Genomic DNA, 21,911 nt, shown 5'->3' on the forward strand with positions numbered 1-21,911 from the left:
GCAAATGTTCACATTTTCTAGAACAGACAAAACAATTATTCCAAATTAATGCGCTCAACTTAGCATCATCAGTTCAAAACGGTTGCGCTTAGCACACTGGTGTGACCTTGCCCTTAACAACAGTGGACCAATTACTATGACCCAGAATCGGAATGCTAGGAAAAAAGCAACAAGTGAGGAACGGAATATCGGCATGGCATAATATACATACTGGTGATTAAAGGAACTGGACAGCATTGGTAATTGTCAAAGACCAGTATTCTTACTTGGTGCCAACGTATGCATGAAATAACAAACCTGTGAACATTTTTACTCAAATTGGTCGTCGAGAATAATGGAAGGAAAAATACAAGTTGTGTGCTTTCAGAGCTGAGGTCTCGAATGTAGTCAAGTAATAAATAACTTCTTTCTCAAATACTACGCTACTTCCAAGGGAGCCGTTTCTCACAATGTTTTATACTATCAACAGCTCTCCATTGCTCGTTACCAATCGAGTTGTTCAGCTAACAATTCTTTTGAGTAATTACCAAAAGTGTCCAGTGCCTTTAATGGTTTTACTGTAAAGGAAGCTCCACTTGCGTGTAATGTAGTGGTGTAATAGAGCAAGAAACATGCGAATATTATTCAAAACGCTCCGTGGGGTATTAAAACCGTGATTTAAAGAGAGACAGTCTAACGCTAATGACAGTATAGAAACAATATAATGACAAATAAATGACGATCACAATACACGCTTTGAGGGTGATACATTTCATCATGAAAGTTAAACTAAACCCTTTGCTTTTACAGTCACCACCACCAGCATTTCACTCACTGAAGATATTTACAAAAAGCGACTGGCCAATCAGAAAGCGAGCATTGTGTCGTCTGCTCATTTTTGTCCGCAGCCTCATCGGTTTGTGTAACAAAAGTGGGAGGAGTGCTGTTGGTTTTTTTGTACGGCACCCTGGGGCGTCCTGTTCGCAGTTTTTTTTTTTTTTACATCACGAGAGCTTTACATAGTGTAAAGCCCACAAAAGCCCCCTAGCAAATACCTCATTATAAGCTTCCAGTTGAACTGCCTGGGGCTAGACAGTTGAGCTACAGCCGGTTAAGAAGGCAAGCGGACGTCAGCAACTAACGTGGAGCAGGGATCGAGGGGGCGCAATTCGCTCGTAACACGACGCCGTGTTGTGGACGCTTTTGACCGGGGGACCGCGTTCCGCTACTCTCGAGTCACCCAGTGCCCTTGCCTGGCGGCTAGGATTAGCCTGTACTGCTGAAATTTCTCTTTTGTATTGTTCCTTTTTCGAATTGGAGACGGGAAAAGCTGCAGGCGACAGTCGACATGAGCAGCAAGGTTGGGACCACGTCAAGTAAGTAACAAAACAAAACCTTCGTACATCACTCAAAGTATCATTTACAAATCAGGAGGTGTTGGTAACGTAATGTAATCTTTACTTATTAGGGAAATTCGACGCAATCACAGGCTATTGCAAGTCATTACAACAATTAAGTTTGAAAAGAACACGCTGTTGACAAGTATTTAGCAGATTACACAATCGAAGAGGATTAAAAACACTGATCTCTCTAATTTGTTATTTTCCAATTAGCAAATTACCTGAAAGGGAAATTTTTGTTTCAGGTATGAATACGCATTAAAAAATAATATATGGCATTGTCTTGAAAGGAACTGGACATTATTGGTACTTAACTCAAGTGAATTGCTAGCATGAAAACTTACTTGATAAGTTTTTTGTATACTAAATTGTTGCTTCTTTTTTAACTGTTGTATATGTTAAAACCATAGCTCTTTCAGCTCATGTTTTTATCCTGCATGTTAATGCCTTTTGACTGTACGGCGTTTTGAAACAGTGTGAAAGCACTTTATAAATGCATTTAAGTTAATCTTACGAGCAACGGAAAGCTGTTGATAGTATAAAACATTGTGAGAGACAGCTCCCTCTGTAGTCTTTGAGAAAAAGGAAGTAATTTCTCATTTAAACCATATTGCTTCAGGCCTGAAGTTCGTTATTTGGCATCTCAAACACACACATTAGTTTTTGCGCAACATTGGTGCTATTTTTCTTCCATAATCATTATTCTCTTGTAACTTCAATGACCAATTGAGCCAACATTGTCAAAGATTTGTTATTGTATGCATATACACCAAGTGGCGAATACTGGTCTTTGATAGCTACCTACAAAAGGTGTCCAGTGCCTTTGTAACATATTGGAAGTTAAAGAACTACAGACCAGCCAGTGTCAATAAAAAAAGCAACATGAGCTATTATTCTAGAAACCTCAATGACTTGATTGCAGTGTCCTCGTAAATTAAGCACCAGTCGACAAATGTTCTGCTTTCATACGAAAACCAAGTCAGCATAATCAAAACGTGGTTAAGGAAAATTATTCTCAAATATTGCAGTTTTTGTTAACACACTGTCCACCTATTTTGAGTACGTTACATTCAGCATTGAGCAATGATTACTGTATTTAGCAAACGTGGAATAAGTGTGTCACGTGTTGAGATGTATAGCGAAATTGTTACACATAATCCATCCACAATTGTAATGATACATGCCTTCTCCTGGAATTTCTAGATTGAGTTTGCCCTATTTTCCAAGCAGCGAAACCCGAGTTCACATTTTAAAATTCTTCCGATATCATGTATTCTGAAGCCACACTAATTCTAAAATTCACCGTCCATACATAATCTTGCATATAGTGACATGTCTGATATCCATTTAAAAGTGTTATTCATGATTGGTAGAGCTGACAAAATAGTGCTCACAGGTTGTGTGATCAACCATTGTTCATAATAAAAAATAAAATAAATAAATAAATAAAAACATTTTGGCTTAACCTTAGTTATGAGTATTGAGAAAATAGTGAAAAACCATACACGCAAAGTTTTGGCATACACATTAACGTCCATAGCAGTGGACACTGTTTGTAATTACTCAAAATAATTATTGGCGTAAAACCTTTCTCGGTAACGAGTAATGGGGAGAGGTTGATAGTATAACAAATTGTGAGAAACGGCTCCATCTGAAGTAATGTAGTTTTCGAGAAAGAAGCAATTTTCCACGAATTCGATTTCGAGACCTCAGATTTAGAATTTGAGGTCTCGAAATCAAACATCGGAAAGCGCACAACTTCGTTTGACAAGGTGTTTTTTCTTTCATCATTATCTCGCAACTTCGACGACAGATTGAGCTCAAATTTTCACAGGTTTGTTATTTTATGCATATGCTGAGATACACCAACTGTGAAGACTGGTCTTTGACAATAACCAATAGTGGCAAGTGTCTTTAATTGTGGTTGGATCATCCGAAAACAGCTGTTTTGTCTTTATTATTTATTTATTTATTTTAAATCTTTAGACATACACAATAGTTACAAGTTGTACAGGGGCTGTCAAGGTTAAAACAAAAGTATATAAAAACTGTCATCAAAAGATGTGTAAAACCAGACCCCTGCCAACGATAAAAATATAATTATACAATATAAAAAGGTAATTGCACTGAAACATTTAAAAATCACACAAAAGAAAACATTAAAACACAAGCAAAACCAGACTATTGAAAACAAAAAACTACACCCACAACAAAACACCGCAGCGATAAGAGGAAGGGACAACAATTTTAGGCTTTAGGCTTCCACATATGCTACAATGTTTGTTTCGATTATGAAATCATTTGAAAAAAGTGGTTCTAATATAAGCTTGATAATTAGTAAGAAAAATCACCTTGTTGCATAATTTGTGTGCTTTAAGCAGGTGCACAATAAAAGGCTTCAGCTTGAGTATTTCATTACTTGACTGAGAAATTACCTCTGTCTCAAAAACTTCATAGGGAGCCGTTTTATGTTATCAAAATGTCTTATCAACAGCTCCCCATTGCTCGTTACCAAGTAAGGTTTATTTGCTAACAATTATTTTGAGTAATTACCAAAAACTACCTCTTTCTAAAAAACTACGTTTCTTCATAGGGAGCCGTTCATCACAATGTCTTATATTCCTATCAACAGCTCTCCATTGCTCGTTACCAAGTAAGGTTTTATGCTAACAATTATTTTGAGTAATTACAAAAAACCACCGCTTTCTCAAAAACTACGTTTCTTCAGAGGGAGCCGTTCCGCACAATGTCTTGTATTCCTATCAACAGCTCTCCATTGCTCGTTACCAAGTAAGGTTTTATGCTAACAATTATTTTGAGTAATTACCAAAAAAACTACCTCTTTCTCAAAAACAACGTTTCTTCAGAGGGAGCCGTTCCGCACAAGGTCTTATATTCCTATCAACAGCTCTCCATTGCTCGTTACCAAGTAAGGTTTTATGCTAATAATTATTTTGAGTAATTACAAAAAACTACCTCTTTCTTAAAAATTACGTTTCTTCAGAGGGAGCCGTTCCTCACAATGTCTTATATTCCTATCAACAGCTCCCCATTGCTCGTTACCAAGTAAGGTTTTATGCTAACAATTATTTTGAGTTGTTACCAATAAAGTGTCCAGTGGATTGTAAGCCCCTTTCACACGAGAGCAATTTAGCAAGGGTCATTTGCTACATTGTAGCATGTATGTTTAAGTTTTACAACATCTAGCCATTTTTTCTACTGTCCAAGTCCTCTTGAGAATCTTGTCAAATATTGCTACGTTTTGAAACCATGCTAACATTAAGCAAGGGACCCAAGTACACTTGCTGTCGTGTGAATACCCTCCAAGGCAATCAATGATATGAGATCTTCAACAGTCTAGTCAGTCAATTGTCAAACGCCCATGCAATGTACTAGAACGCCCAGCTATTAATTCTGCTCCATTAATAATGATCTGCAGTGTGTTGGAACCGTACCCCAATTATAGGATTCATAACGGGGTACAGTTAGTTTCGATTAAGGGCTTTGTGTGTGATCGGATTAGTAGGGATTAGGGTTTTAATTGTCTTGGGTTGTCCTGACTAGACGTCATTGTGTGTGTGTGTTGGATGACCAAACACTTATAACTATGAGCCAATCAACAAAGTGGAGATAAGTTAAAGGAGCTGTCTGCCTCTAAGGTGACTGAAATATTTACTGTGTATTGGAGGCTGTTAGTTGTTGAATATATTTCTAAACTTTATTTTCATTTATTTATTTGTTCATTTGATACTCCACATCGGATATCCGCTATTAACGTGTATCATAGCATTTTAAAATAATCAACAAAGTGAAAAATTAAGGGAGTGTCTGCTTCCAAGGTGACCTCGATTTTTACTGTGGCATTGGGAATTTTGTTTGTTCATATTTGCTCTTTTAATGTTTTATTTATGTATTAATTTATTTATTCGATATCCAACGGCGGATATCTGCCATTTACACAGGTATAAGTTTAAAACAATTAAAAACAAATATATATATAGATGTTAAAAATTACAACTTCTTAGTATACATGGCACAAACTTTTAGAATACAAGTAGGCCTAAACTAAAACTAAATGTAAACAACTTAGATAAGTGAATGCAATTTTTATTTATTTAAAAAAAAATCCAAAAATCCACAATCAACCCGACAACATTTAATGTACAACTTCAACCCCAACAAACAAACGACAGACATACACATACAGAAAGCCAAGCCAAAATCATTTCAAAAGTCGACACTTCCTTTAATGGAAGTGACGGCAAAGCAATTAAATAAGTAAACTAAGTCAACACTCTGGTCGGGATATGAAAGGATTCCTTAAGTCAGCGTGCATGATTTTTCCTCCGGGAGAGGAATTAGGGTCGACGGTGATCGTTAAAGTCATCCGCCGTCAATTCTGCGTCTCAATCCCGGTGAACAATAAGGTGGGACTTGAGAAGTCAACACGAAGTGATGGGTAGGACAAAAGGAATAAGATAACATTGATGATGTTATCATAGAGGAGGAGGTGATGGGTTTTTTGGACAGTGGGATGAACGGGTGCTAATTACTTTTGACAGGGAGGGAGAATCTATGAAATGGGAGTAGAAAGATTTGGGACAAAATGATGGGAGTAGCTTTTAAACTTGCACCAGGGATAAAGAATATAATTGTTTTACCTATGCAAACACTGATGTTATGTTTTGTAAAGCACCGTATATAGCTAACCCAATATAGGACTCTTCATTGTGCTGTAAACTGTAGTATGGCATGATAGTTAAAGGAACACGTTGCCTTGGATCGGTCGAGTTGGTCTATAAAAAGCATTTGTAACCGTTTGTGACAAAATTTATTTGGTTAAAAGATGTTTTAAAAGTAGAATACAATGATCCACACAAATTTGCCTCGAAATTGCGTCTGGCGATCCTTTTACTTTGCGAACTAACACGGTCGGCCATTTATGGGAGTCAAAAATTACTCACATAAATGGTCAACCTGGTTAGTCGACGATGTAAATGGAAAACCGTGCAATTTCAAGGCATGTTTGTGTGGACAATTTTTTACAACATCTTTCTACTCATATGCATTTTATAACAAACGCTTTTCAAAGACCAACTCGACCGATCCAAGGCAACGTGTTCCTTTAAAGGCCGACAGGGCTACGCATATTATTGTTCACTGCTTCCACGAGTCCCGTGAGCAAAATCCACAGGCATTATTTGTTATTTTGAGTGAGAATCGAGCCCAGTGATAAACTTCATCACTTTATCATAAAGTGGTTAATACTTCTGATCGGTTGGTTCGAATCCCACCCGATGCCCCCTTTTTCGCAGGACTCGGAGGGGCCTGGGAAGGTCCCAGGTACACAGGCTTAACACAGATCGATGTATGGGTAAACACTAAAGTAGTAACGTGATTAACACATACAAGATAAAACAAACTTGGTAATATTGTCAAAGACCAGTCTCTTTCAAGTTGGTTTATCTCAACATATGCATAAAATAACAAACCTGTGAAAATTTGAGCTCAATCGGTCGTCGAAGTTGCGAGATATTAATGAAAGAAAGAAAGAACACCCTTGTCACACCATGGTCACACGAAGTTGTGTGCTTTCAGATGCTTGATTTCGAGACCTCAAATTCTAAATCTGAGGTATCGAAATCAAATTCGTGGAAAATTACTTCTTTCTCGAAAACTACGTTACTTCAGAGGGAGCCGTTTCTCACAATGTTTTGTACTATCAACCTCTCCCCATTACTCGTAATCAAGAAAGTTTTATGCTATAAGTTATTTTGAGTAATTACCAATAGTGTCAACTGCCTTTAATGTTCCGTCATTTCAAGCATAGGTGTCTACCTTTATCATAACACTGACATTTATTTTCCCCTTGTTCCACCCGCAAATATTACAAATTTACCGAGTCATTAGCCCTAGTGGTATATCACTTTTAGCATGTAACAATTTTATACAAAATTATGTATTATGTTACGATGCATTGTCTGTGGTAAAAATACGAATGTTTATGCAAGTATTTTTTTTTTTCGTTTTGAAACAGCATCGTCTGTCAAAATTCGTCCTGAGAAAATATGTGTTTTACAGAAATGTCTTTCGGCGAAAATCAGGCCACGCAATTTCAATACAAACATACCAACGTATAAGCCATTCCGGTATACGGCGAATTCAGACAAGTGGATAAATGAAAAAACAGTCTTCATTTGTTCCGATTACAATGGTACATCAACACTAACAAGACAACACAATAGTCTAATTGCTAGAAAGCCAGATATTTATTGTTTAATTAATATTGCCTTAATGACGAAAACTGAATGGACGTTTCAACAACGCCCTTGCGGTTTACAAACACAGCAAGATTTCTTTTGTCATAAAAATTTGACATTGACAATGAAATATTTATAGTATGATTTTTAATTAGAGTTATGTTTTTCTGTTCTGGATTATTGTTTGGCATGAATGACACACAGTTAATTATCACTTTCTGACATAGAAGAGACCTTTTTCAAAATGTGGTAATTTCAGTGTAGTCTCTAGTCTAATAATATACCGAGTGTAATAATAACAAAGCCAGTTATAAAACTGAACAGACAGACAATTTTTTTTCTCTGCTAAGTTATATTGTAACGAATGAAACAAGTCACAAATTTGCGTTATATTTAAAGGCAGTGGTAGTTACTCAAATCTCAACATAATATGCATAGAATAACAAACCTGTGAGTATTTGAGCTCGATTGGTCTTCGAAGCTGCGAGATAATAATGAAAGAAAAAACACCCTTGACTCACGAAGTTGTGTGCTTTCAGATGCTTGATTTCGAGACTTAAAAAAAAAGAAAAATCGTGGAAAATAACTTCTTATTCGAAATACGTTACTTCAGAGGGAGCCGTTTCTCACGATGTTTTAGACTATCAACAGCTCTCCATTACTCGTTACGAAGTCAGTTTTTAAGCTAAACATTATTTTGCGTAATTACCAATAGTGTCCACTGCCTTTAAGCAGAAAATATGGCTTCAAAAATCTCTAGCTGTCTATCTCTACCGGTCACAAATTGTGCATGTGACAAGGTAGTTTGGCTGTTAACCTTACTCTGTTAGTGTACTTTTGTTATGCTGCATTTTGTCTTTCAACCGCTCTATAAAATAGGGCCTTGATGTTTTCCTATGATTTTTTTTTTAATCTATATTTTTAGTTTTCCTTAAATACCTTATAAGGGCATAAGCCAACAATGTAAGGTTTCTCATGTTTTTAATTTGAACAAAAACCTGCACACAGTATTGCTCCCGTACGCCCACCATTCCAATCATCGCACCAATTATTGTGACCCACAAAATGTTCGTCTTCAATTTCAAACGACGTTGCCATTAAGTTCAGTGCATATAAAAAGAGCGAAGGAACAAATCTCCATGGACACTTTGGTATACACATAATGAATGTTTATGAGTGCAATGGTGCGAATATGTTCATGAGTTGAAAGATGGAATGTTCTATTCAACGAGGCGGAGCCGAGTTGAATGGAACATTCCAGCTTTCAACGAATGAACATATTCGCACCATTGCACGAATGAAAAACATTCATTATTTGTTTTATATAACATCCAAGTAGAACTGTGTCATTTTGATTGAAAGAAACAACTTTCAAAACAAACAATTTCAACTGTAGAAGCCGAATGCTAGTAATTTTACTATGCCTTCTTGCAGTAACACCTGCTGCGTTACCAAAGACACGCGCACGCAGTGATGTTTTTACTCAGCTTTTTCGTTCCATCCGAAAAGTACCATTGCACGCTGGCAGCGTGCCAGCGTGCAATGGTACTTTTCGGATGGAACGAAAAAGCACGGCAAGTGACTCAGCGTGCAATGGTACTTTTATTTGCTATCACGTGACGGACAATCCTCCAATCAAATGGCAAGGATCTGCTGGGTGTTATATAATAGACAATATTGACTGAAATTAAAGTTAATATCTCGCCAGTTTGTCAAAATGGGAACAAACAGGCCATGGACGATGGTATCTGTGTCATATTAGCACAAAGACGCTGTTCTAAATTCACCTTGTATGTTAGATCGATACTTGTGGTGGTGAAAAAATAAGAAGACTGACTGAAAGTTTTTATCAAGACAAACAGCTACCGTGCCATGCGACAGAAACTGCGATTGCTGCGAGACCATTGAGTTTTCCCACAAAAGGATAAACATAATACCAGAGCGCTGTGGTCTAAATGAAATGGCGCTATATACAATCCAAGTAATGTATGTGTGTACGTATGTATGTGTGTATGTACTTTTGGGTAAAACATAGTTAACAGAGTAACAACAATTTTCAAATGCAAATCTAAACGGCAAATCACGAGAGGTGGGGAGGAAGGGGATGGGTGGGGGGCGGGGCAAATCTCCATGATTTGTGCTCGCCTGGTCACAACTTATTTGTGTTAATTGATACAAATTTCAGACTAATGTAGGCGTATTTGGTTAGATTTTTTTCCGTAGATATAAGCCTCATCGTGTAAAATGGAGTAATTTAGGAGTCCCCTTTCTACCAGTCGCGGATACGCCCTTAATGGGATACCAGTTGTATAACATGTTTACGCTTATTGGTTGTTCTTGTGTTTGTTGTATGTTTGCTTGCTTGTTTGTTTGTTTGTTTGGTTTGTTTGTTTGTTTGTTTGTTTGTTTGTTTGTTTGTTTGTTTGTTTGTTTGTTTGTTTGTTTGTTTGTTTGTTTGTTTGTTTGTTTGTTTGTTTGTTTGTTTGTTTGTTTGTTTGTTTGTTTGTTTGTTTGTTTGTTGGGGGCGTTTGTTTAAATTGGCGGGAAAATCATGGCTGTCTGGTAGAAATATGTTTTCCATTTTGTAATGGTCAAGCTGAGAGGAGTCATTCACCCTGCCTCATTCCACTCCAGACCAGCAGCCAAAGGTCAACGCCATAGCGGTCAAAAGTGCGACTATGGACACGTGACCATGTCCTGGGGAGTGTGTCCCCTGTGTGCGGTCATTCCCCTACCCCAGGTCACCATTGGGTCACCCCTCCCTCCCCTTTAGGTCATAGACCTGGGGTGGTGAGATTTGAACCCCTCTCCATCTGCCTCCTCCGTCTTCGTCCCATTGAAGTTACACAAAAAATCACTTCAAGTAACACACAAAGATCATGTTAAACACTCTGAGAATGGTCTCTCACACAGCTTTCTTAAATAGAAAAACAACCACCCATAAGAGATTGAAAAGTTTGTTACATCAAAAGTAACGTCTTAAGTGGGTTTTGTGTGGTTGATTCCAAAATACGTCTGAGACAGGCTGGATGGTGTGTTCACATGGTCCACGGACAAGGAGAAACAGCGGGGAAACAGCGGGAAAACAGCGGGGCTTCAGCTGAAGAAAATCCGGCGGGCTGAATAGTCAAACACGGCTGACTGTCGCAGCTTGTACCCGGTCTTTACACACCGTGGTGCAACACCAGGGCTATTGTAACCCCAACCAACTCCAAATCAGTTGTTGGAGATAGAAAGAAGAAGAAAAAAGCATTCCAAGGCCTAACCACTTGAAAGTGTCAAAACATTTTCTTGTTCCCTGGCTTAATTAACACGGTTCTTATGATTGGCAAGTAATAACTTTTTTTTTCTTAGGCCGGTTGTTTACGGTGTTTGACGGGATTTAGAAGATCGAACAGCGGGGTTTTAAGCTGGTCAATTAATTCATGGGAATTATGGTTTGGGTATAAAAGATTTTATCCAATTCCCACGAGAAAGTGTAATCTTGTGATTTGAAGATTTCCGGCAGGGGTCCCCTAATCTTAAACACCCGTTTTTATGTTCTTTCACTCTTTCGCTGATTTTGTAAAGAGGAACTCCGGACAACGTTGTGAGTTAAAGACACTGGACACCTTTGGTAATTGTCAAAGACCAGTCTTCTCACTTGGTGTATGTCAACATATGCACAAAATAACAAACTTGTGAAAATTTGAAAATCAATTTGTCCTCGAAGTTGCGAGATAATAATGGAAGAAAAAACACCCCTGTCACACTAAAGTTGTGTGCTTTCAGATGCTTGACTTCGAGACCTCACGCGTTAGGTCTCGAAATAATTTCAAATATTTTACTGAGAAATTACTTCTTTCTCAAAAACTACGTTACTTCAGAGGGAGCCGTTTCTCGCAATGTTCTATACTATCAACAGCTCTCCATTGCTAGTTACCAAGTAAGTTTATATGCTAACAATTATTTTGACTAATTACCAATAGTGTCCAGTGCCTTTAAATTGACGCAAGGTGTCACAGTGTCCTCAGAAGTCCGTGGTAAACACTGAACGTTTTAATCGCTTCTCAAAATCACAGATGTCTATTTTGGAAACATGTTTTTTTGTCTGCTTCTCAAGTTGTTACGATTAAGTGGTTGAATGGGTGTCCAAATCCCTTCTTTATACCGTCAATCACGATGCCGTGGGATTGTTAGAGTGGACGCCTTTGTGTTGTAATGTGGCTTTAATTTTGGGATCAACGGTGAAAATGGGGCTGTTAGTGATGTCAGATGTAGCTCGTGGTGGGATTGTGATGAAATTAAAATGTTGTACCATATGATTTTTTTTACAGAACGAGATAATTAAGTCTGTAGAATTCATGTCTGCATTATTATGTGAATTTACCTATTATAAAATAATTGTCAAGGTATTTTTTTTGTCACCGAAAATGTGGATTGTGATGTAAATCAAAAGTTTTCATCTGTTTTTTCTTCACAGGGTTTGATTAAGGCTGCAAAACAGTTCCTAATTGTGTGAGTTTACATAATATAAAATAATAATCCCTCTTTTACGGAAGCGTATTGCCGCCACATGAATAATTTGTGTCCCTCTCTTATCGTGTACATACACGACAACTTTACGTGTGCATACACTTATCTTGTACGTACAAAGTCAAAAACCTTATCTTGTACGTACATACTACGTCCAAACTTAATGTGTACGTACACGATAACTTATCATGTACGTACACGAACCTTGATAAAGCTTGTTAAATACTTATTTATTGTTTATTAAGTGTTTTCCCTCCATTGGATTATTGGCTAATACAGTGGTTAAGTTTGCTTTTCTGAGAATCTATAGCTGCAAAACCAGACAAAAATTAAACTGGAATGAAATGAAATTATGCGGAATATAAGACGATTCGGACACAGGAGATTTTTGAATTCTGTGAAACCAAATCAAATCAAATCATCCGGATTAACCTCACAACAGTAGCGAACCGCAGCAAATCTATAGACATTATAGTTAAATAAGTCAATCAGAATGAAATCAAATTTAAAAAAAAAGACTACAAACAAGATCGACTCACACAAATTGCAGTGCCCAGTATAAGAAAAAGTACACCTATACAAGACAGCATAACCCCGTCGAAAACAAACATCAACAAATCAAGAATCACCCACATCCAAGAAAATATAATTTTGATTCACGATAAGTAACGATAAGTAACGATTTTAATCAGTTTCCAACATTTTCTACAATTTATTTTTCGGAGATATTCAATTTCTTAAAGCTAAGCACAATCATCATGAAATACAATCTTCAATCGATAATTTAATTGAAACTCATCCAACCCCAAATCACACACAGTTCACTTCGTCTTCCCTTTTCCATCAGCAGTCGACACTTTTCATTATAATTTTGACCCATATATCCTTACCCCCTGTTTGATTAATTTTCACGTATTGACATAATGATGTTATTTCCCTTAACAATTCCTACATGAGTGCCCTATGAATATCCAGCCAAAGGTTGTGTTATTCGATACTGTGAGAGTTTATTGCCTCGAATATCACCCACCGAAAAGAATTAACCTTGTCCGGGGAGCTTCCTTTGTAGTCGTAAGAGCCCCGATTACAAGTAATCGATTAGTTTTCAAAAGAGTTTGTTTGACTAACTGGAATCGATATGTGTGTATGGTATCATCATACGATTACTATAGAAACAAATTCAAATGAGGGAAAACTCTACTCTCACTTTTGCTCAGACAAGCGCACGTCTTCCTTTTAAATTCTAGAGTAGACATTTTCTGAAGGCTGTTCTTAAAATTTGAAACCAGTATGCATTTCTATTTCTTAGGGAAAATGCCTCACAAGTACGGTTTTCTTTTGCGTGTTATTAATTGGTTGATGGAGCTTAAGCTTAGAGTTGTATGTTTTGGGTCAATGACCCATATTCACCTGTCTGGACCTTAAATTAAAATTTTTAACTCTACCTTTAAAGAGGGGCTCTAAGGTCAAATTAAATTATGTGATGCACTCATTTTCCAAAAGATATAGATTCCTCATGAAAACTGGGAAAATGTATAAGTTTCTAGACTCTAGACTCTAAAATGGTTAGAATGACCATTGTGTATGAGACTTTTTCAGAGCTATGTTTGAAACATGACGTCATTAAGTGTCAGCAATTCAAAGAGGAGTTTTATTTATCATTAAAGATGTCGAAGTTACCGCTGTTTTGACTGAATATAATGTACATTAGGGAATGAACCGGCGATTTCCAGTGAAACAAATGTGCAGACCCGTATACAAAGGGTGTATGTATTTTTTGTGGGACAAAAAACACAATGTCCACAGATTTACACTAAACTTACACAGTTTGAAGATAAATGATAGTAGAAAGCTTCTCTGAAAATATTACGTGCTGAGGTGCTGTAGTTTTTGAGAAATGAGTAAAACAATGTCATGAAAACAATTTTGGTCTCATGAGACCAAAATTATTTTAAGCATTTACAAACGTATTTTCATGACATTGTTTTACTCATTTCTCAAAAACCACAGCACCTCAGTAAGTAATATTTAAAGGGAAGCTTTCCACTATCATTATCTTCAAACCCTGTAAGTTTAATGTAAATCTATGGACATTTTGAAAAAGTACCTAAGTCCTTTAAGGCAGACGTAATTGTTGACGTTTTTTTTATGTTGTCAATTTTTGTGGAGCTGTTGGTGTTGTTGTTGTTGCTGTTGTTGTTGTTGCTGCTGTTGTTAGTTTTGTTGTTGTTGGTGTCGTTGTTGTTGTTCTCGCTGTTCTTGTTCTTGTTTTGTTTTTACGGCAGACCTTAAGACAGCAGTTAGAAAAGTAAATTATGAACTATGCTCATCTCTCTTTCCTATTAAAGGTCGCATCTTAGACATACCATGCAAGGTGTGTGGTGACCGTAGCTCCGGCAAGCACTACGGTGTCTACGCGTGCGACGGCTGCAGTGGGTTCTTCAAGCGAAGCATCAGGAGGAATCGAACCTACGTCTGCAAGAACCGGGGACGTGGACCGTGTCCCATCGATAAGACGCACCGTAACCAGTGCAGGGCGTGCCGGTTGAAGAAGTGTGTCCAGGTGGACATGAATAAAGACGGTAAGTTAAGACGTACTTCATATTGAATTCAATCTCAACTTAGAACAATAATAATATATAATTATTAATTATTTATATTGCGCTTATTTCATAAATTGTACACGAGCGCAAAACAAATTTAGACAATGATTAAAAAGCTAACAAGGAAGGAAATACCTCAAATAATATACAAACAAAAAAGGACAACAAACGACTCTTACAGGACTTCCCGAACATTAAAAATGCGTTAACGTAAAGTACAATCTACTTAGGAGAGGAACAGTAAAGGCACATTAGTGAAACAAACTATAGTAGTAAACTTGCGGGTACAACCCGTAATTATGTGTCTTTTGAGGGAGTAAGGGCACTGAAAAGAGCCGCTTTGGTCTCGCCGACGTTTCGAACAGTATACTCTGCTCGTCTTCAGGAGGAGAACAGACATGGACAAAAGAATAACAAATTGATGAGGAGGGGCCACGATGAGGAACGTGACCGTCTGAAAGAGGAGGTTTTTTAGGAAGAGATGGAAGTAGTGGTGGGATAACAATGAAGGGGGAAATTAAAACGGAAATGGTGAAGGTGTTCAGATGTTTTTTTTTTTTTTTTTTTTTTTTTTTTGGGGGGGGGGCGAATAGGATTGATTACACCATCAATAGTGCATTGAGTATTGTTATGCGTAGTAGGAGCATAGAGCAAGGGTTGGTGGGCTGATGTACAGTCAGGCAGGTGGATAGACGGATGGGTATCAACAAAGAAAAACAATAGGTTTGCAATGTGAACATGTAAGGTGATCACGTCCATTACGAAGGCAGTGAATGACGACGAATGACGGTGAATGACGGTGAATGACAGTGAATGACGGTGAATGTGATACGATGGAAGGAAGTTGTTATCTTGTTAAATCGGTTCTATATAGTAGCCACGTGCCTGTCCTGGACAACCCAATTATTACAAACTCTGTTTCACTCCATGAACAAAAAAGTGAATAACTCCTCAGAAAATAACCACTCACGAAATATAGCTTACAGCTGGTGCCAAGATGCATGGCTGGGAAACCAATTATTTAGATCCCATTGCCCCCTCAGCTGTTGACAACAGCCGTTTCAAAATGAACAACTCGTCAAAATAAGTTTTCTGTCTTGGGTCTCTTTTCAAAAAAATGAATAACTGCTCAGAAAATAACCACTCACGAATTCTAGCTTACAGCTGGTGCCAAGCAGAGTGTCTGGGAAACCGACTCTTCCCGTCCCCTCAGCTTTTGACAACAGACGTTTCGAAATGAGCAACTCGTCAAAACAAGTTACTGGTTTTTGAGCCACTTTTCTCACATCCTGTGTTGCAGATTGAGCAACACTTGTCTTTTACCGCGATAACGAAAAACAAATCTCAGCACGGAGAGCCAGAAAACAAAATTGAAGAGTCTCGAGTTTTGATGGTCCTCCAAACTCAAGTTTTTTCCTGATTTGTTAAAAAAGGAAAAGCAGAACAATAGATGTGTCTGGTTGCATTGAAAGGCGCAGAGCAGAAGAGCAGCTTTTTGTTGTTGGTTTCCTGAAGTGAGTTTATGAAAAGGATAGCGTTTAATTGTGTCATATGGTCAGAGAGTAAGAGGTTTCGAGGAGGCTGGTGTGAGTTGGGATTGAGTGGCCGTAGATCGCTTCGTCAGACGGTTGAGCATGATCGACTGACCATGGTCAGTTCATAAGAGGGTCAGATTGTCTGGACAAGGGAAACCAACACACAACTGCTGGTTGTGTAACATTAACTCAAAGTCATACCACAAATTAATATCAATTAAATATTGACATTATATCGATAGCTCGAACGTCAAGGTGAACTTGATACATTGACGGACCTTTTTTTCGAAACTATGGCTTACATCTTGTTTATGGCTCGCAGCTTTCTCCAGCATTGTCCAGAGCATACTGATCGAAACGTCGAGTTGAATCCAGCGGTTCTTTTCAGCAGAACCACCCCAACTAATTTAGAGATTGTCATTACATGGTGTTACCGCAAATATTTCCATATGGCTTACATCTTGGAACCATGCAGCTTGTGTTTAGTATAGTTTAATTTGTCAACAAACCCTTTGCCTCATCAACTAAACTATTATTTCAGATCAAATTCATCAAAACATAATAAGAACAAGAGTGTGTTTCGTCCCCTTATTTTGATTTAGTTTCAAGAAAGGAAAACAAAGAAAAGAGACACAAAAGTATGAGTAATTACACAATTAATTTAAGAGATTTGAGTTCAGTGTTGAACAATAAATTTACTGGCCACCGAAAACGAAAGAGAATGAAAAATAAGTTAATGAATAATAACGCGAACACAAATAGTATTGTTATTAACGTATGTATGTTTGTATTTATATGAATTTAACTATATTCACTTCTTTTTGTTTATTCAGTTCTTTAGTTCTTATGTATTTGTGTTTGTTTGTTCAATAGCTGTGCAACACGAGAGAGGACCTCGAAACTCCACTCTCCGTAAACACATGGCGCTCTACCTCCGAGACGCTCACATCTCGCCGTCGTCCGAGCTTGTAGGGCACCCCATCAGCCCCGGCTACTCGCCTCACAGCCCGGCGTATTTCCACCCTTTCTTCGGTGCGGTCAACGGCGTAGAGCAAACGTGCGGCGGTCCGACAATGGGCCCGGTGAATTTTCCGTTTCACGGTGTAGCGTCTGGCTTAAACCCGCTCAGCCTCTGCCAGCCTGTCCCTCGTGTAAGTAAAAAAAGCTGTTCACAATTCTTTTAACGTGATAAGAGAACATTTATTTCAATGTACCAATTCAAGCCGATGGGGGTAGAGTAAGACTTTTCACACAGGCCCTTGTGGGGTCTTGATCTCACAGGCACGATCGAACCCTCTTTTTATTCAACTTGGACCCCATAAAGGAATTCTTCAGAAAATAGGAAAACAGACAAACAGTAGGGCTCAAAAAACGCTAACAAGTCGGCTGGCACGTCCAAAGCTCAATACAAGCTACTCTCAGCAAATCTTCGTCGAGGAAAGACGGCTTTACTTTCATTGTAGATATTAAATAAACCACACTGGTTTGCATGGTCGGCTGAATGATTGGCATGTCAGCAAAACATTTTAATCGTAGGTGTTAACATAATGTACTGACCAAACTGTTTCGCAAACTTTCGAATAAATAAAACATCTCCCATAATTGGTTGTTTTTGGTTCCAACAAATACAACACTATTTTTCTAACAGTTGGGTGACATAATTGTTACAAACTGGGGTTGTTAATTTTGTTCCCTTGCATTTGTGACTTTTTCTAGTTTTCGGAACTCTGTGACTTTGAAATTAAAAGGTCTATAACATGGGTTTGTCTTGATTTCTAATAGTACCATCACCACCAGGCCGTTCGACCCATATCTACCGGCGTAGAAGCAGTGTGTGAGATGGCAGCTAGACTGCTCTTCATGAGCATCAGATGGGCTAAGAATGTACCAGCATTCGGCAGCCTCCCGGAAAGAGAACAGGTTCGTTTACTCCGAGAGACTGTTGTGTTTGGGTGTGTGTGTGTGTGTGTGCCTCCCTTTTTGTTGTAGGTTTTAATTTGTCCATTATTTTGTAATTTTTAAATCAGAGTGCCCCCTAAAAGTGGTCTTTGTAGCGCACGAGTGCGGTGGTGCTCTTGCGTTTAAGAATGCATCGTGCTGTTCGATTCCTTCACCCCCCCCCCCCCTCGATTCCTCCCCTTGACGATGTTTCCTTTCCGGTGTCATAATATATTTTTCCCTGGTGCTTGTGTCATGTCCCATGCATGGTAATGATCTGGGGGAGGTTGAGTCAACAGAGGGCGCTACATGACAAAACATTTACACACATTTACTTTTAGGGCACATAATATCCAGCAGCATACCGTTCATAAAGCTTTGCGTACAATATTCTCATAGCAACAACCAATAAAGAAAAAAACTTGTATTCTATTGTTGTTCTATATTATTGGGTATAATTATTTATCCACACACTGGCACAAAACAAAATAATACCCGCACAACCAACGACAACTTATTGCTCACGACGTCCCTCTATGGCAACCCAACGGAAATAAAGCTAGAGGCCCCCGGCAGAAACAATTTACATCAAACTCCTATCTGAAGATACAGGTTTAATTTAAATTTGACAGGACATGATGGACAGCATACAAACTAGAATTGTGTAAAAGGCCATTTCAGAAGACCGAACGTTCCGGTCGCCATTAGCAGAAACAGTTCATAGATGATGCACTACTTTTTTAAATTTTCCTTTCAGTTTTACCAGCACAAAAACAGTAGCTCTTTTTCTTTGAGCCAACGGTCCATTACTCCCGAAAGAGATCTACACATTATACCCACACGTTTACCAGAGCAGCAGAACACCGCTGTGACGAACAGCAGGATCCAAGTGATTTGTTCGCTAGCTGCGTTCGTTCGATGTAGCGATTGTGACACCGAATTGTAGAAGTAACTTCCTTATTATATCCCACATAAAACAAAGCTTCATACGTTACTAATGTCTGATCATTTTTATTTGTGCAGCTCGTCTTACTCGCCGATGGATGGCGGGAATTATTTATTCTAGGCGCGGCACAGTGGCAACTCACTATCGATAGCCAATCGCTGATGACTGCGGCTGGTAAGTGGTCAACTTTATTGTTGTTTTTCCTATATCAATCATGGCCACTTAAACAAGAACATGAAGTCAAATCAAGACTTAACTGTATTAATAATTAGGTGCGTTTGATTTAGCTTCCCTGGGTCGACCCATCAGGGCCCAATTTCATAGAGCTGCTAAGCACAAACATTTGCTAAGCATGAAATTTCTTTCTTGATAAAACAGGATAACCAGCCAAATTTCCACGTGATTTTCAGGATAAGCAAACAACAGCTGAATACCAGTAACAAGCAATATGCAACAAATGGAAATTTAGTCGATAATCCTGTTTTTATGAAGGAAGAAATTTCATGCTAAGCAAATTTTGGTGCTTAGCAGCTCTATGAAATTGGGCCCAGATCCGAGGCCCGGTGCGTTCGGGTAGCTTTGACATCATTGTTGTGGCTCATTTGGTCAGACAAACCTGCTGGCTTGTGGGGCATTTTACTTCGGTCTGACCGAGGTGCATGACGTCAAGACGAAAAACCTTTTCAATGGGCACCATTTTGTTTGTACTAAAAATTCAGCGAGAAAGTTTGATGTTCATTTTCACCCTTAAACCAGTAACTTGTGTGCGTTACGAAACCATTATTAGAATACACGTATCTTTGAATTATTGTGTGTGGGCTTGTAAATTGGAGACTTTGGAAAGCTAGATGGCAGCAGACTACCAGAGATAAATGTCAACGTAGCTTTGAGCATGACCACAGTGTTTACAGAGAACAGTAAATTTACCTGGTAAGTCTGCTGCCAACTAGCGTCCAAAATAGAGGAGGTATCAGGTTTTTAATTATAACGCGATGTTTTTGTTTCCTATGCAGGTCTGACGTCAGAGAACACTGCGCCCGAGAAACTCGCAGCGGTTACCAGCGAAATGCACGTGTTGCAAGAAATCATAGCTAAACTCCATCACCTTCAAGTAGATGCTACTGAATATGCATGTCTCAAGGGAATATTGATGTTCAAAGCAGGTAATTCTTTTCAAAAGAGCTTCATGAGCCGAAGAAAGCATGTAGCTATTTTATCTGTCAGTTTTTGATAAGCGTACACAAAACCACACAATAAAAGAACTGATAGTCTCTAGTAGGTCAAGTAGATACACACATGGTGTTACCGCAAACCGAATATTCATTGATAACCTCACCATGCAATGCCTCAAATCCTATATAGGTCAATAAACTTCACAGTTTTATATTACATGAAACAACACAATAATCAAATGGTGGAACTTACCATTGCTGTTACTATAGGCCTACAGACACCATCGTTTACGATGAAACTGGCTACGCATGCCTGGATGGAACAAATAGAATAAAACGATTAATTTAAAGAATAGAACAATGTACGAGTAAAAAGATACCGCAGCTTCTAAATTTACGAATTGTGACGAAATTGTTTTCAAATAGATGCTCCAGGCCTTGATGACGTCCCGGCAATAGCTAACCTCCAAGACCAGTCGCAGTTAACTCTCAACAAATACATCTCCCTACGGCACCCGTCGCAGCCTTTCCGTTTCGGCAAGCTGCTTCTCCTCCTTCCGTCGTTGAGGGCGATACGTGGGAGCACTCTAGAGCAGCTGTTTTTCAGGCACACTGTAGGCTCAATGCCAGTCCACAGACTCATCAGAGATTTGCACAAAGTACAGGAATTCTGAGCTATGACATTAGGTGGTGGATGAAGCGACTGGAAGAGAGTCTAAGGGGAGTCAACCATATCGACAGCTGTTTTTAAGGCACACCGTAGGCTCCATGCCGGTCCATAGACTCATCATCAGAGATTTGCACAAAGTGCAGGAATTCTGAACTATTACATTAGGTGATGGATGGAGCGGCTTGTAAAGAGAATACGGGAGTCAACCATAATATCGGGCCGTGATCCAATGGTGTTGCGTTATGGAGACTATTACCTAGGACGTCATTACAGTCCATTGTGGGCTTGTGGCATGGCTACTCTATCAAAGATGGTGAATCCACAGTCTCATGCGTTAGTCTGATATAGCAACGACTGATATACAAGTCTAATCTGAATTCTGATGCTGGAAACTTAAACTCGAAGAACATGGGACTGCGTGACTAGCTGATTGAAGACGAGTGACCTTCTGTGATGAAGACACAATGATGACGTAACAAGAATAATCTGTTTAAAATGACTGCCCTCTTGTGGTGCGATTGTGATGACGTAACAAGACTGTACAAATCTTGTTTAATAAGCGACTTGGTCCAAGTTGGGAAACTTGTCAATACAAAAATGTACAAAATAGTGTGTATATAATTGTAAATCATTAGTTATTCGAAGGTGTAACTACTGAGGTCTTATTGTCAATGATAGGACATAATCTAAACTCGAACTGTTCGTTTTTGCAATAGTGTATTTGTAAATTAATTACAAAAGGATTAAAATCATGAACTGATGAATAAAAGTTATACAATAACGGTAGGCTGATCTCGTGTAGGTGATCAGCAGCATTGGACGCCATGTTCACACTAAGAGGCGCCGTGTTGTTGAAAATAAGCAAATGTGACGCTTAATGACTTCAGTTTTTA

At 38.5% G+C, this 21,911-nt stretch overlaps 1 protein-coding gene across 1 annotated transcript; it reads left to right on the forward strand.

The window, feature by feature from the left end:
• The first annotated feature begins 959 nt into the window (after positions 1-959).
• LOC117296473 (nuclear receptor subfamily 2 group E member 1-like) lies at positions 960-21,811 on the forward strand. Its single transcript, XM_033779418.1, has 7 exons — positions 960-1,355; positions 14,503-14,736; positions 17,166-17,443; positions 18,075-18,212; positions 19,254-19,350; positions 20,190-20,339; positions 20,775-21,811. Exons 1-7 carry the CDS (start codon positions 1,328-1,330, stop codon positions 21,020-21,022), a joined length of 1,173 nt encoding a protein of 390 aa, XP_033635309.1. The 5' UTR covers positions 960-1,327; the 3' UTR covers positions 21,023-21,811.
• Positions 21,812-21,911: the final 100 nt, after the last annotated feature.

The sequence above is a fragment of the Asterias rubens genome, chromosome 11 (genome assembly GCF_902459465.1).
Source record: "Asterias rubens chromosome 11, eAstRub1.3, whole genome shotgun sequence".
Lineage (NCBI taxonomy): Eukaryota > Metazoa > Echinodermata > Asteroidea > Forcipulatida > Asteriidae > Asterias > Asterias rubens.